The sequence below is a fragment of the Heterodontus francisci genome, chromosome 24 (genome assembly GCF_036365525.1).
Source record: "Heterodontus francisci isolate sHetFra1 chromosome 24, sHetFra1.hap1, whole genome shotgun sequence".
NCBI lineage: Eukaryota > Metazoa > Chordata > Chondrichthyes > Heterodontiformes > Heterodontidae > Heterodontus > Heterodontus francisci.
The window spans coordinates 49,443,763-49,460,814 of record NC_090394.1 but is presented as its reverse complement, the minus strand read 5'-3'; the positions used below and the strand labels follow the sequence as shown (position 1 = coordinate 49,460,814).

General features: G+C 41.9%; 1 protein-coding gene across 5 annotated transcripts in view; it reads left to right on the top strand.

The window, feature by feature from the left end:
• Nucleotides 1-17,052, top strand: part of carhsp1 (calcium regulated heat stable protein 1) — a 96,818-nt gene that overhangs the window by 66,484 nt on the left and 13,282 nt on the right. For all 5 annotated transcript variants that reach the window (XM_068056143.1, XM_068056139.1, XM_068056141.1 and 2 more), the window contains one exon: nucleotides 6,046-6,168. In XM_068056143.1, the coding sequence (XP_067912244.1) occupies nucleotides 6,046-6,168 (123 nt within the window). The remainder of the gene's footprint in view (nucleotides 1-6,045; nucleotides 6,169-17,052) is intronic.

Here is a 17,052-nt window from a genome sequence, read left to right as displayed (position 1 = left end):
TTGCCACGCAATGAAGTTATCTGCTAAGTCATAAGGAAAGCCATTTTTATTTTGAAAAGAATCGTACTGGATTATTTGAGAATTGATTTAGGTAAATGGTTTTGCATCTTTTCATGAATATATGCATTTATACAAAAGTTTCCATCTTCCAATTGGATATCATCATTTTGTATAAGGCAACAAAACACAACTGAGTAATCATTAAAAGTATAGAAAGAGTGAGAAATCCATTTCTTTCCTCCTGTGTTTTTGACTCAAAGCTAACTGGAGAGATTATTGAATAACCACAGAGAAACCAAACAGCTGCCAAATAGAGAAACACCAAACAATGGCTAGCCTGTAATTGATCCCAAGACCTGTTTAGATCAAAGGTTCCCAAACTTTCTTTGAGCCCTATTTTGGATATATATATATATATATATATACAGAAAACTGATCTTGCTACTATGCCCACTTAAATATGCAGATAGTACCAGGTTTCATTTGTTTACTTATCCAATTTAACAATTGGCTTTGCCAATGAAGTTTGTTTTGAAATCAAACTGCAAAAAAAAAATCAAGTTTAAAGATCACAAATGCAATAACCTAAATTTGAAACATATTTTACTGAATTTTGCATATATATCTGAAGGAATTGGTAATTACTTTGAGCCACTTGGCTCCAGATCTCATTACAGCCTTGGTCCAAACATGGATAAAAGAGCTGAACTCCAGAGGTGAGGTGAGAGTGACTGCCTTTGACATCAAGGCAGCATTTGACTGAGTGTGGCATCGAGGAGCCCCAGGAAAATTGACGTCAACGGGAACGAGGGGGAAAACTCTCCACTGGTTGGAGTCATAACCAGCACAAAGGAAGATGGTTGTCCTGGCCTCAGGACATTACTGCAGGAGTTCCTCAGGGTAGTGTCCTTGGCATAACCATCGTCAGCTGCTTCATCAATGACCTTCCCCACCCCCCCCGACCCATCATAAAGTTAGAAGTGGGGAGGCTCACTGATTGCACAGTGTTCAGAACCATTTGCAACTCATCAGGTACTGAAGCAGTTTGCTTGCATGCAATAAGACCTGGACAACATTCAGGCTTGGGCTGATAAATGACAAGTAACATTTGGGCCACACAAGTGTCAGGCAATGACCATGTCCACAAGAGAGAATCTAGCCACTTCCCCATGACATTCAGTGGCATTACCATCACTGAATTTCCCCCACCATGGGGGTTACCATTGACTGGAAGCTTAATGGACCAGCTATATAAATATTGTGGCTACAAGGGCAGGTCAGAGGCTGGGATTCTGCAGTAAGTTACTCACCTCCTGACTTCCCAAAGTCTGTCCACCACCTGTAAGACACAAGTCAGGAGTCTGATGGAATATTCTCTACTTACTTGGATGAGTGCAGCTTCAACAATAATGAAGAAGCTTGACACCGTCCAAGACAAAGCAACCTGCTTGACGGGCACCCCAAGTGCCACCTTAAACATTCACTTCTTCCAAAACCAATGCACAGTGGCAGCAGAGTGTACCATCTAGAAGATGCGCATCAGCAACTCGCCAGTGCTCCTTCGACAACACCTTCCAATCCATGACCTCTATCACCTAAAAGAATGAGGACAGTAGACGCATGGGGGGAAACCATCATCTCTCTCTCTCTCTTTCTCTGTCCTCTTTCTCTGTTCTCTTTCTCTGTCCTCTTTCTCTTTCTCTGTCCTCTTTCTCTTTCTCTGTCCTCTTTCTCTTTCTCTGTCCTCTTTCTCTTTCTCTGTCCTCTTTCTCTTTCTCTGTCCTCTTTCTCTTTCTCTGTCCTCTTTCTCTTTCTCTGTCCTCTTTCTCTTTCTCTGTCCTCTTTCTCTGTCCTCTTTCTCTTTCTCTGTCCTCTTTCTCTGTCCTCTTTCTCTGTCCTCTTTCTCTGTCCTCTTTCTCTGTCCTCTTTCTCTGTCCTCTTTCTCTGTCCTCTTTCTCTGTCCTCTTTCTCTGTCCTCTTTCTCTGTCCTCTTTCTCTGTCCTCTTTCTCTGTCCTCTTTCTCTGTCCTCTTTCTCTGTCCTCTTTCTCTGTCCTCTTTCTCTGTCCTCTTTCTCTGTCCTCTTTCTCTGTCCTCTTTCTCTGTCCTCTTTCTCTGTCCTCTTTCTCTGTCCTCTTTCTCTGTCCTCTTTCTCTGTCCTCTTTCTCTGTCCTCTTTCTCTGTCCTCTTTCTCTGTCCTCTTTCTCTGTCCTCTTTCTCTGTCCTCTTTCTCTGTCCTCTTTCTCTGTCCTCTTTCTCTGTCCTCTTTCTCTGTCCTCTTTCTCTGTCCTCTTTCTCTGTCCTCTTTCTCTGTCCTCTTTCTCTGTCCTCTTTCTCTGTCCTCTTTCTCTGTCCTCTTTCTCTGTCCTCTTTCTCTGTCCTCTTTCTCTGTCCTCTTTCTCTGTCCTCTTTCTCTGTCCTCTTTCTCTGTCCTCTTTCTCTGTCCTCTTTCTCTGTCCTCTTTCTCTGTCCTCTTTCTCTGTCCTCTTTCTCTGTCCTCTTTCTCTGTCCTCTTTCTCTGTCCTCTTTCTCTGTCCTCTTTCTCTGTCCTCTTTCTCTGTCCTCTTTCTCTGTCCTCTTTCTCTGTCCTCTTTCTCTGTCCTCTTTCTCTGTCCTCTTTCTCTGTCCTCTTTCTCTGTCCTCTTTCTCTGTCCTCTTTCTCTGTCCTCTTTCTCTGTCCTCTTTCTCTGTCCTCTTTCTCTGTCCTCTTTCTCTGTCCTCTTTCTCTGTCCTCTTTCTCTGTCCTCTTTCTCTGTCCTCTTTCTCTGTCCTCTTTCTCTGTCCTCTTTCTCTGTCCTCTTTCTCTGTCCTCTTTCTCTGTCCTCTTTCTCTGTCCTCTTTCTCTGTCCTCTTTCTCTGTCCTCTTTCTCTGTCCTCTTTCTCTGTCCTCTTTCTCTGTCCTCTTTCTCTGTCCTCTTTCTCTGTCCTCTTTCTCTGTCCTCTTTCTCTGTCCTCTTTCTCTGTCCTCTTTCTCTGTCCTCTTTCTCTGTCCTCTTTCTCTGTCCTCTTTCTCTGTCCTCTTTCTCTGTCCTCTTTCTCTGTCCTCTTTCTCTGTCCTCTTTCTCTGTCCTCTTTCTCTGTCCTCTTTCTCTTTCGTCCTCTTTCTCTTTCGTCCTCTTTCTCTTTCGTCCTCTTTCTCTTTCGTCCTCTTTCTCTTTCGTCCTCTTTCTCTTTCGTCCTCTTTCTCTTTCGTCCTCTTTCTCTTTCGTCCTCTTTCTCTTTCGTCCTCTTTCTCTTTCGTCCTCTTTCTCTTTCGTCCTCTTTCTCTTTCGTCCTCTTTCTCTTTCGTCCTCTTTCTCTTTCGTCCTCTTTCTCTTTCGTCCTCTTTCTCTTTCGTCCTCTTTCTCTTTCGTCCTCTTTCTCTTTCGTCCTCTTTCTCTTTCGTCCTCTTTCTCTTTCGTCCTCTTTCTCTTTCGTCCTCTTTCTCTTTCGTCCTCTTTCTCTTTCGTCCTCTTTCTCTTTCGTCCTCTTTCTCTTTCGTCCTCTTTCTCTTTCGTCCTCTTTCTCTTTCGTCCTCTTTCTCTTTCGTCCTCTTTCTCTTTCGTCCTCTTTCTCTTTCGTCCTCTTTCTCTTTCGTCCTCTTTCTCTTTCGTCCTCTTTCTCTTTCGTCCTCTTTCTCTTTCGTCCTCTTTCTCTTTCGTCCTCTTTCTCTTTCGTCCTCTTTCTCTTTCGTCCTCTTTCTCTTTCGTCCTCTTTCTCTTTCGTCCTCTTTCTCTTTCGTCCTCTTTCTCTTTCGTCCTCTTTCTCTTTCGTCCTCTTTCTCTTTCGTCCTCTTTCTCTTTCGTCCTCTTTCTCTTTCGTCCTCTTTCTCTTTCGTCCTCTTTCTCTTTCGTCCTCTTTCTCTTTCGTCCTCTTTCTCTTTCGTCCTCTTTCTCTTTCGTCCTCTTTCTCTTTCGTCCTCTTTCTCTTTCGTCCTCTTTCTCTTTCGTCCTCTTTCTCTTTCGTCCTCTTTCTCTTTCGTCCTCTTTCTCTTTCGTCCTCTTTCTCTTTCGTCCTCTTTCTCTTTCGTCCTCTTTCTCTTTCGTCCTCTTTCTCTTTCGTCCTCTTTCTCTTTCGTCCTCTTTCTCTTTCGTCCTCTTTCTCTTTCGTCCTCTTTCTCTTTCGTCCTCTTTCTCTTTCGTCCTCTTTCTCTTTCGTCCTCTTTCTCTTTCGTCCTCTTTCTCTTTCGTCCTCTTTCTCTTTCGTCCTCTTTCTCTTTCGTCCTCTTTCTCTTTCGTCCTCTTTCTCTTTCGTCCTCTTTCTCTTTCGTCCTCTTTCTCTTTCGTCCTCTTTCTCTTTCGTCCTCTTTCTCTTTCGTCCTCTTTCTCTTTCGTCCTCTTTCTCTTTCGTCCTCTTTCTCTTTCGTCCTCTTTCTCTTTCGTCCTCTTTCTCTTTCGTCCTCTTTCTCTTTCGTCCTCTTTCTCTTTCGTCCTCTTTCTCTTTCGTCCTCTTTCTCTTTCGTCCTCTTTCTCTTTCGTCCTCTTTCTCTTTCGTCCTCTTTCTCTGTCCTCTTTCTCTTTCGTCCTCTTTCTCTGTCCTCTTTCTCTTTCGTCCTCTTTCTCTGTCCTCTTTCTCTTTCGTCCTCTTTCTCTGTATTTTAATGAAGTTCTACAAAGTCAGGAAAAACAAATATAATCTTTGTAAGCATTGAGTTTCCTGACATTTACATTATGGAGAAAATAAATAATTCAGTGCAACTAATGGAGATCATAAAAACAGAAAATGCTGGGAATACTCAGGTCAGGCAGCATCTGTGGAGAGAAAAACAGAGTTAACATTTCAGGTCTGTGACCTTTCATTAGAACATACAGATGCTGCCTGGCATGCAGAGTATTTCCAGCATTTTCTGTTTTGAATTTTCAGATTTCCACCATCCACAGTATTTTGCTTTTGTAATGTAGATCATAGATTAGAAGTGCTACACTAAATATATTTTGAGACATGCTAACTTTCTGTCGCCTTACTGTTGAGATATTACCTTGGCGCCTGAACCAGCTCCTAGATCAATAAGCATCAAAGTCGAGAGATCTGCATTTAAAACCTGTGATCTTCCTGCTTTGATTCACTATTGAAACTCAATCAACCTCAAGTCACACTTGTTCAATCCTTCAGACAGGTTCAGTGGTAAATGCAATGTGATGGATAGACAAAGAAAACAAGCCCCTTGATCCCAGCCCATTCTCCTTGTATCCAGCTGACAACCTCATTACAACCCTTGATGGGATGTGCCCCCACCCAATTTAGGACCTTTTGATTTAGATCACTCGTCTCCCAGAGAGCCCATGAGCGGTGGACGAAACAGAAAGGCCAGGTTACCAGTTAACATTACAGTTATGTTGTAGACCCGAGTCAGAGTTCTACCGCACAGAAGCGGGCCCTGCGGCCCATCATATTTTGCCAGCCATCAAGCACCTATCTATTCTAATCCCATTTTCCAGCACTTGGCCCGTAGCTTTGTATGCTATGGCATTTCAAGTGCTCATCTAAATACTACTTAAATGTTGTGAGGGTTCCTGCCTCTACCACCTCTTCAAGCAGTGTGTTCCAGATTCCAACCACCCTCTGGGTGAAAAAATCTTTGATAAAATAAGATGGGAGGAGGCTTGTGCGAAGCATAAAGGCTGGCATGCGCCAGGTGAGCCAAATGGCCTGTTTCTGTGCTGTATGTTTTATCTGAATCTTTGACTTTCCCTTCTGGTGTTGAATCCTAACCCTAAGCAGTAAGTTTTGAGTTTTACATATTAGCAAGCAATTCATATCGAGCACTCCTTTGTTTAACTTTATGTAAATTTCCTGCAGCTTGGCCATTGGGTATTTTGGTGAAGGTTTCTGTTCTGAGGTCTGGTTTATGTTATGTGGTCTGATCTGAATTTACCAGTGCAGTGCTGTGATCTTTCTGCTGCAAACTTGCAACCAGTGGAAATGTGACAGAAGGTGCATTTGCAAAATCACATAGCCCACTGCAATTATACATTATGGAAACATGATTTCTGTATATTAGCAATGTGATGGCCTCATACGCTAAGTAATGTAGTTAAAGAGCTAATGTTATTATTGTTCTGTTACAGAACTGCCCGGGCAGCTGAAGGACCAATCTTCAAAGGAATCTGTAAGTGCTTTTCCCGTTCAAAAGGTCATGGATTTATCGCCCCTGCAGATGGAACCCCGGAGATCTTTGTTCACATCTCTGAGTAAGTGGTTAGAGTCAACAGCATGTTTATATGGAATGATATCATGAGGGTAAGGCAAACAAATATTATCAAGAGTCCATTGCATCAGAATGTTATTGCCTAAACCAAGGTTAAGTAAGTGGTTAATAGATTGATAGCCTGTAAGTATAGTGGAACCTGTAAATTACGGCTGTCATGGAGACTCTTTTGACAGGTATTCTTATTTTCAAACTGGTCATTGTATGCACTGTTAGAAAAAAATTTCAGTAAAATGTTTCGGTACAGAAAATGCTGGTGGGAGTAGTTTATAGGTCCCCAGCAGTATTTATATCATTCGAACGTTAAGTAAGAAATAATTGGATTTTGTAACAAAGGCAATGTAATAATCATGGGGGACTTTGATTTGTTCAGTCTGTATGAAAATTAAATGGCGAAGGTAGTCTGGAAGATGAGCTTGTAGAATGCTATCGCAACAGTTTCCTAGAATAATATGTTGTGGGACCAACTAGGGATAAAGCTATTTTAGATCCAATATTGTGTAATGAGGCAGGGTTAATTAGTAATCTCATAATAAAAGATCCTCTGGGAAAAGTGATCATAATATAATTGAATTCCATATTAGTTTAGTTTAGAGATACAGCACTGAAACAGGCCCTTTGGCCCACCGAGTCTGTGCCGACCATCAACCACCCATTTATACTAATGCTACACTAATCCCATAATCGCATATCCCCACCTGTCCCTATATTTCCCTACCACCTACCTACACTAGGGGCAATTGCTAATGGCCAATTTACCTATCAACCTGCAAGTCTTTGGCATATGGGAGGAAACTGGAGCACCCGGAGGAAACCCGCGCAAGCACAGGGAGAACTTGCAAACTCCACACAGGCAGTACCCAGAATTGAGTGACATACTCGGTGTGAGGGAAGAGCTGGCTAAGGTTGATTGGAAAATAGACTGAAAGGTATGGTAGTAAATAAACAGTGGGAAACATTGAAAGAACTGGTTCAAACTTTTTAACAATTATATGTTTCATTAAAAAAAAAACTCAGCGAGAAAGATTCATCTGTGGCTTAAGGAGATTAAGGATAGCATTAGTACTAGATTAACAGAAGATTCTTGTAATGTTTTGAAGAGTAGTAGTAAATCTGAGGATTAGGAGAGTTTTAGAAAGCAGCAAAGGTGACCAAAAAGTTGAGATATAGGGGAAAAAAAGATTGAGAGTAAATTAGCCAGAAATATAAAAACTTTTGCAAATATATAAAAAGGAGGGGAGTAGCTACAGTAAACATTGGTCCCTCAGAGGCAAGAGAAATCTATCATGGGGAATGAGGAAATGGCAGAAACCTTGGACAAATATTTTGTGTCTGTCTTTACAATAGAAAACATAAGTTACATACCAGAAATAGTGGGTAACCAAGGGGTTAATAAGAGTGAAAAATTTAAGGTAACTAATATCAGCAGAGAAAAAAGTATTTGAGAAACTTAAGGGACTAAAAGCTGACAAATCCCCAGGAACTGATAGCTGTATGGTCTACACATACTCCTAATTCTATTTTGTGTTCTAAGATGCTTTACAGGAATGTTACCAAACAAAATTTGACTTGAGCCACAGAGATATATTAAGACAGGTGACCTGAAGCTTGGCCAAAGAGAAGTAGATTTTAAGAAACATCTTAAAGGAGGAGAGGCAGAGAGGCGTGAAGTTTAAGGGGGGGTGGGGAGGAAATTCAAGCGCTTAGGGCATAGGCAGTTGAAGCCACACCAATGGTGGATCAGTGAAAATCAGGGATGTACAGGTGCCAGAATTGCAGAGTGCAGAGATCTTGGAGGATTGTAGTGCTGGAGAAGGTTACAGAAATAGGGAGGGACAAGGCCATGGAGGGATTTGAAAACTAGGATGAGAATTTAAAAATTGAAACATTGCAGTACTGGGAACCAATGTTGGTTTGCAAGTACAGGTGTGATGGGTGAGTGGGACTTGGTGTGTGTTAGGATATTGGCAGGAGAATTTTGCATGAGCTTGAGGGTGCAAGGTTGGGAATTGGCAGCTAGGAACACATTGAAATAGTTGAGCCTAGAGGTATCAAAGACATGGATGAGGGTTTCAGCAGCAGATGAGCTGAGGCAGGGACAGAATGGCGATATTTAAGAGATGGAAGTATGTGGTCTTGGTGATGGAGAGGAATGGGGTCGGAAGCGCAGCTTGCAGTTAAGTAGGACACTAACATTCTGAACAGTCTGGTTTAGCTTCAGACAGTGGCCAGGAAGGGGGATGAAGTCGATGGCTGGGAGACTGAGTTTATGGTAGGGACTTCAGGTAATGAATGGAGTTTATTGTACAGTTTGATCTGTATTTTGAATAATAACATTGATCTTTCTGAAGTTGAATGATCAAAGGTGCTTAGCATTTGTCAGCGTGATATTTGAGTCAGACTATCACTTGGAAATTGCAGCACAGAAATAGGCCAATTGGCCCAACTGATGTATGCCAGTGTTCAAACTCTTCTTGAGTTCCTAATTACCTTTCCCTATCCTGACCCCATATCCTTCAGTTCCCTATGCCTCACATATCCATCAAGTTTTTCCTTCAATGTGTCAGTGCTTTCACCTTCAAGCACTCCACCTGGCAGAGTTCCACATTCTCACAATTGTGTGTGAAGAAATTCCTCCTAAATTCTCCATTTGATCTGTTGGCTATTTTATGCATCTGTATCCCCAGATCGCTTTGCTCCTCTCCCCATTTAGTTTCATACCTTCCAAGGATTTAATTTGCCATTTATCTGCCCACTCCGCAAGTTTGTTTTTTCTGTATTTTGGTGCAGTCCTCCACAATATTAGCTATACCCCATATTTTGGTATCATCTCCAAATCTCAATAACATTCCTCCATTTTAGAGTCCAAATCATTGATGTACATGGTAAATAACAGTAGCAACAATATAGATCCAAATCTTTTATAGGTTTATTCTTAAATTGCACTGTATAAGCAATGTCCTGTTTGAAGTTCTGTAGTTCTTATAACCTGGTCCTTTTTTTTAACTTAATGTTGATGTAATACATTTACTGAGTGAACATCTGAGAACCTGATTAGTTTTACTGCCGAACTCAGCAGCTCGATTAGTGTTTGCAAGATGGCCTGAAACTAACTATTGAAAACCATATAAATGTTCCTATCATGAATCAAGATCTTGAGTTGCCAAAATATTTATCTTCAAACTATTGTGACAGTCAAACATGGTCTATATTGTTTAAAACTTGCATAAATTCTTCAGACCTCTTCAATTTAAAAAAAACAAACGTCTTATCTGTTTCCCTCACTTGGTGGTAGACAAATAATTAAAATGCATTTGCTCTCAAATGCTCTAGATAGTTAACCCTGAAGAATATAAGGACAATCAACCATCTCTTTCTCTGTTTCCAAGAGTAGCAACAAACAAATTCTTTCTGATGGTTTAAATTTAGAGTGTTTGAAGCAGACATCTTGCTGCAGCTTTCAAGAACCATTTTGATGGCTAATTTATGTTCGTTGCCATGGCTGCAAATATTTGACGAGCTGCGTTTTGGCTACAGATTATACAATTATCACCACACATGAGAGCAGACATCCTTGAGTTTGTTATATCTGCAGGAGGCTAGTCTGACAAGTTACAGGTGAATTTGCAGGATTGAGCAAGTGCAGAATTTGCATTTCTGTGTATTTCTACTCTTAACTGGTCCCTGAACCGAGGTTGTGGTGGCTGCTGATCTACTGACCACTATCTGTAATCCAGAAGGCCAGTTACCAGCAGCTGTTGATTAGGTGGGATAGGGAGGTGATGGTGGAGTGGTAATGCCACTGAACTAGTAATCTAGAGGCCTAGACTAATGCTCTGGGGACACATTCAAATCCCAGCATGGCAGCTGGTGGAACTTAAATTCAATTAATTAGTTTGGAATTAAAAGCTAGTCGCAATAATGGAACCATGAAACTATCATCAATTGTTGTAAAAACCTATCTGGTTCACTAATTTAGGGAAGAAAATCTGCTGTCCTTGCTTGATCTGGCCTACATGAGACTTCAGACCTACAGCAATGTGATTGACTCTGACTCTTAAATGCCCTCTGAAATGGCCTAGCAAGCCACTCAGTTCAAGGGCAGTTAGGGGTTGGTAACAAATACTGACCTTGCCAGCAACGCCCACATCCCATGAAAGAATTTTTTAAAAAAAAGCTCTGATGCATCTGCATTAAGGGAAGGACTACCCTGTCACTGCTCATTGCTTTCTGAGATGTGGTCAGCAGCCACTTGTGCAGGGCTACTTTATGGCCCAGAGCTGCTGTTGACCCAATGATGGCATGACTGCTCTGTGCTTCTCCATAAGACAATTCTTGAGCCTATCTCTTCAAGCAGTCCAAAAAGTTTAGTTAATACCAAGCATGCTGCCTTTAAGGTTCCAGTCAGTGAAGTGATCTTCATTGTCACTTTTAACCAATCTTTGTACGCTTCCTCTTTAGATAGATAAAATCTGTTTATATCCGATCAATGTTAACTGGGGTACTTTTGAGAACTGTGCAATTTGCATTAGTACCAATTGGCCATTTCCTTGGTTCCATTTGTCAAATTCAAACTCCGCAAAAGTATTGGAAGTAAAATTGCTAACATTGTCACGTTAATTTGGGTTTATTAACTTCTGCAAAATAAAGTGAACCAAGGAAAATGGAAGATGTTGCTCTTCGTCCTTCGAAGGAACAAAACTATTGTCAGCATTTTGAGTCACTTTTGACTTCCACAATTTGGGCAAGCATTTTTAATATCCAGGGAGATTTAAACATTTAGAAAGCAAGCATTATTGAAGCATACAAGATTCTGAAGGGGTTTGACAGGGGAGACACTGAGTGGTTGTTTGTTTCTACTGGCTGGGGAATCTAGAGCATGGGGTCACAGTCTCAGGATAAGGGGCCAATCATTAAGGACTGAGATGAGAAATTTCTTCACTCAAAGGCTTGTGAATCTTTGGAATTGTCTACCTCAGAGGGTTGTCGATGCTCCATCATTGAGTATATTCAAGGCTGAGACACAGATTTTTGGGCTTGGAGAATCAAGGGATATGGGGAGCAGGTGGGAAAGTGGAGTTGAGGCCGAGGATCAGCCTTGATCGTATTGAATGGTGGAGCAGGCTCGATGTGTTGTATGGTATACTCCTGCTCCTATTTCTTATGTTCTTATCAACTTCTGCAGATTTTAAAATTTGGACTGTCCAAATTTATTTTATTTTCCCCCTAAAACCAGTTTAGCTCCAAAGCCAGCCATAATGGGGCACCAGATGTATCTCTGGAAAATCTACATAATGTGCTGCACAGTGCAATCTAACATGTGGACACTACTGAAGTTAGTCAGGTGGAATGATTGTAGGGACTGCTTAAAGGGTTTATTAGTGATGGGTGTAAAGCAGGAGTGCCACTGTAATTTATAATGCAGAAAGAGCTGTTCCATGTGGAAAATAGTCAGCATGGCTATCAACATTTCAAAACAAACATTTTATTGGGAACAAGTTGAATGGATTTTGTAATAATGGCAAGCAGCACAGCTGTCTAGGTTCAGTAATAGTGCTATCACTAATTTTCATGTTCTGTTTGTGAGTGACCGTGAGCATGTTATGGGGAGCGTAGTCTTATTTCAAGCAAGCTTTTCAGATTCCAAACTAATCAATCATGTTTCCCATATTGGTGATGTTTATGATGCATGCTGCAGCTCAGAGAGCTCTCCAAATGTAAATAGACTACATCATGGTCAAGGTTTCATAAGCTTCTATTGGGTAATTTTCTTGCGAATTGATCAAAGCCCTTCACAGTGATTTGTGGCAGAAGCTGTTCAATTAAAACATCTCCTGGTATCCCTTGAAATCTCTACTGGAGATCTACAATTGATATTAGGATGTCTTTGAGGAGTATGCCCTCTCAGTAGACTGGCACCATTCACTGCAGCAGCCTTTTTGGGCCGTAAGGCAACATGGAATGTTAGGGGTGGGAGAGAGTTATGGAATTACTACTTGTATTCCTATCCCTGTCACTGGGCAATGGCTTAATCCTTTGAAACCAAAATAGGGATCCAATTTGTGGCTTTGCTTTTCACTTGCAACCCCCAAAAGGAGAAGGGTTCACAATATGCTCAGGTCAGAGAGTAAAGCAGCACTTTATATTTCGAACTGTTCTCCTATAAGTTGATTATTTTGATCGCACAAGAAGCTGTGCATTTGAAGACTGCTGATGCGAATATTCTGCAGCAAGTATATAAAAACCTAAAGTGAATATTCTGGGTTCTTGGAGGAATATATTTGCCATTTATTCTTGCAGTAAAGGCATTTTAGTTTGAGATTAAGAAACCAGTTGTATACATGATAGCAACTAAGCCAGAAATATTTATAAGAATGTAAAAAATACGGCCCCTTAAGCTAGCTGTGCCATTCAATAAGATAATGGCTGATCTGCCTCAACTCTATTTTCTTATCCTATCCCCATATTCCTTGATTGCATTAGTGCCTAAAAATCTGTTGCTCTCTGCCTTGAATATACTCAATGACTGAGGATCCATAGCCATCAGGGTTGAGAATTCCAAAGATTCACAATGCTCTGAGTGAAGAAACTATGTAAATTCCTGGAGTGCATACATGTGTTTTTTGGACCAATACGCTGAGGAACCAACTACAGAACAGGTCATCCTAGACTGGGTATTGTGTAATGAGAAAGGATTAGTTAACAATCTCTTGTTGTGCGGGGTTCCTTGGGGAAGAGCGACCACAACATGATAGAATTCTTCATTAAGATGGAGAGTGCAAGAGTTGATTCCGAGACTAGGGTCCTGAATCTAAATAAAGTAAACTATGAAGGTATGAGGCGTGAGTTGGCTATGATAGATTGGGGAACGTCACTTAAAGGTTTGAAAGAGTGCTTGGATAAATTACAACAATTGTTCATTCCTGTCTGGTGCAAAAATAAAACAGGAAGGGTGGCACAACCATGGCTTACAAAAGAAATTAGGGATAGTATTAGATCCAAGGAGGAGAAATATAAAATGGCCAGAACAAGCAGCAAACAGGAGGATTGGGAGCAGTTTAGAATTCTGCAAAAGAGGGCAAAGGGATTGAGTAAGAAGGGGAAAATAGAGTATGAGAGTAAGCTTGCAGAGGACATAAAAACAAACTGTGAAAGCTTCTGTAGATATGTGAAGAGAAAAAGATTAGTGAAGACAAATGTGGGTCCCTTACAGTCAGAAACGGGGGAATTTATAATGGGGCACAAAGAAATGGCAGACCAATTAAATACATACTTTGGTTCTGTCTTCACAAAGGAGGACACAAATTACCTCCCAGAAATGTTGGGGAACATAGGGTCTAGTGAGAAGGAGGAACTGTATGAAATCAGTATTAGTAGGAAAATGGTGTTCGGGAAATTGATGGGATTGAAGGCTGATAAATCCCCCAGGGCCTGATAATCTACATCCTAGAGTACTTAAGGAAGTGGCCCTAGAAATAGTAGATGCATTGCTGGTTATTTTTCAAAATTCTATAGACTCTGGAACAGTTCCCACTGATTGGGCGGTAGCTAATGTAACCCCACTATTTAAAAAAGGTGGTAGAGAGAAAACATGGAATTATAGACCAGTTAGCCTGACGTCCGTAGTGGGGAAAATGCTGGAATCCATTATAAAAGGTGTAATAGCAGAGCACTTGGAAAATAATGACAGGGTTGAACAAAGTCAACATGGATTTACGAAAGGAAAATCATGCTTGACAAATCTACTGGAATTTTTGAGGATGTAACTAGTAGAATAGTTAAGGAAGAACCAGTGGATGTGGTGTATTTGGACTTTCAGAAGGCTTTCGACAAGGGCCCACATAAGAGGTTAGCATGCAAAATTAAAGCACATAGAATTGGGAGTAAGGTATTGACATAGATAGAGAATTGGTCTTTTTCCAAGTGGCAGGCAGTGATTATTGGGGTACCGCAGGGATCAGTGCTAGGACCCCAGCTATTCACAATATATATTAATGATATAGATGAGGGAATTCAATGTAATGTACCCAAATTTGCAGATGACACAAAGCTGGGTGGGAGTGTGAGCTGTGAAGAGGATGCAGAGAAGCTGCAGTGTGATTTGGACAAGTTGAGTGAGTGGGCAAATACATGGCAGATGCAGTATAGTGTGGATAAATGTGATGTTATCCATTTTGGTGGCAAAAACAGAAAGGCAGATTATTATCTGAACGGTGACAGATTGGGAAAGGGGGAGGTGCAGCGAGACCTGGGTGTCCTTGTGCACTAGTCGCTGAAAGTAAGCATGCAGATGCAGCAGACAGTTCAGAAGGCAAATGGTATGTTGGCCTTTAGAGCGAGAGGATTTGAGTACAGGAGCAAGGATGTCTTGCTGCAATTATACAAGGCCTTGATGAGATCACATCTGGAGTATTGTGTGCAGTTTTGGTCTCTTTATCTGAGGAAGGATGTTCTTGCTATGGAGGGAGTGCAGCGAAGGTTCACCAGACTGATTCCTGGGATGGTAGGACTGACATATGAAGAGAGATTGGGATCGATTAGGCTTGTATTCGCTAGAGTTTAGAAGAATGAGAGGGGATTTCATTGAAACCTGCAAAATTCTAACAGGACTGGACAGACTGCACCTGCAGGAAGGATGTTCTTGATGGCGGGGGAGTCCAGGACCAGGGGTCACAGTCTAAGGATAAGGGGTAAGCCATCTAGGACTGAGATGAGGAGGGATTTCTGCACCCAGAGAGTGGTGAACCAGTGGAATTCTCTACCACAGAAAGCAGTTGAGGCCAAATCACTAAATATATTCAAGAAAGAGTTCGATATAGTTCTTGGGGCTAAAGGGATCAAGGGATACAGGGAGAAAGCGGGAACAGGTTACTGAATTTGGATGATCAACCATGATCGTATTGAATGGCGGTGCAGGCTCGAAAGGCCGAATGGCCTATTACTCCTATTTTTCTATGTTTCTATGTAAAATTGTTTTACCTTCATTCTGAGAGTGAGAAATGTGGAAAGGTTTGTATTTTCTATTTGGCCTTTGCTATTAAAGTTATCCTTGTCTACGTATGAGAGTGTTTGTATTTGCTGAATAATTGGAACATTGAATATGAAGGTGGTGGTAGAGTGATTTGTGTTTACAAGAAGAAAAGGAAGGAAAATCAGTGGGTGAGATACTTCTTTGTGGCCATAACCAGAGTGACATTGGCAGAGGCCCATCCACCCACTTGGAAAGGAAATCGTGGATTCTGCAGGCCAACCTAAGAGAGGGCGAACACAACTTTAATTTTTACTTAACAAAAGTAGAGCACAAAGACATTGAGGAAATGGGCTGATCATATCTATTCCTCTTGTGTGCAATTATAAAAAATGCTGTTGAATGCATGCCTTAAGCTTCTTTCTAAATGTGGGAAACATTTGGAAATTGAAGCAAGGGATGGAACTTGGGCCAAAAGCCACCATGCACGGCAAACCAGTTTATATATTTAAGATAGAATCAAAGCTTGTGATGAGGCTTGAATATCAATGTCTGAAATGAGAAGCCAGAGGTTTTCAGTTAATTATGTTGCATTTAGGTTTGTTTGGAAGTATGCTTCATCATTAACAATAAATCTTGAGTGACAGCAATTTATTGATTGCTACCTTTAGACACTCAGAAATTGACACTGTTTTACAATTTCTGCAAGTCATTCTGTGCTGTCAACAACCACTGTGATCAAGTCCTCAAGGCATTTGTTACCTCTGGTTGCAACCTGTTATACCATTGAGTGTATTTAGGAATAAAAGTTCCCTCTTTTTGCTGTTGCTGATTTAAAGGGATCATGCAAATAATGGCCCAGAAATTCTACTGGAATGGCTTTTGCAGAGAGACAGAACTTGTGCTTGTTGACAGATGGTCTGCGAACCCTGTCCAAATCCAGGGCTCGGGTGCATTTATGAACTCCTGGTGGGTGCATGGTGCCAATAGTTCACGTATCTCAGTTGTGTGGGCAAAGGTAGTGGAATTGTTAAAAAGTGACAGAATTTTCAATTTTAGCTGCAGTTTCACTAATGTCCTTTAGGGAGGGAAATGTGCTGTTCTTACCTGGTCTGTCCTACATGTGACTCCAGACCCACAGCAATGTGGTTGCCTCTTACATGCCCTCTGAAATGGCCTAGCAAGCCACTCAGTTGTATCTAACCACTACAAAGTCAATAAAAAGGAATGAAACCGGATGGATCACCCGGCACTGACCTAGGCACAGGAAACGACCACGGCAAACCCAGCCCTGTCGATCCTGCAAAGTCCTCCTCGCTAACATCTGGGGGCTTGTGCCAAAGTTGGGAGAGCTGTTGCACAGACTAGTCAAGCAACAGCCTGACATAGTCATACTCACAGAATCATACTTTACAGACAAAGTCCCCGACACAGCCATCACTATCCCCGGGTATGTCCTGTCCCACCGGCAGGACAGATTCAGCAGAGGTGGCGGCACAGTGGTATACAGTTGAGAGGGAGTTGCCCTGGGAGTCCTCAACATCGTCTCTGGACCCCATGAAGTCTCATGGCATCAGGTCAAACACGGGCAAGGAAACCTCCTGCTGATTATCATCTGTCGCCCTCCCTCAGCTGATGAATCCGTACTCCTCCATGTTGAACACCACTTGGAGGAAGCACTGAGGGTGGCAAGGGCACAGAATGTACTCTGAGTGGGGGACTTCAATGTCCATCACCAAGACTGGCTCGGTAGCACCACTACCGACCGAGCTGGCCGAGTCCTAAAGGACATAGCTGATAGACTGGGTCTGCGGCAGGTGGTGAGGGAACCAACAAGAGGGAAAAACATACTGGACCTCGTCCTCACCAATCTGCCTGCTGCAGATGCATCTGTCCGTG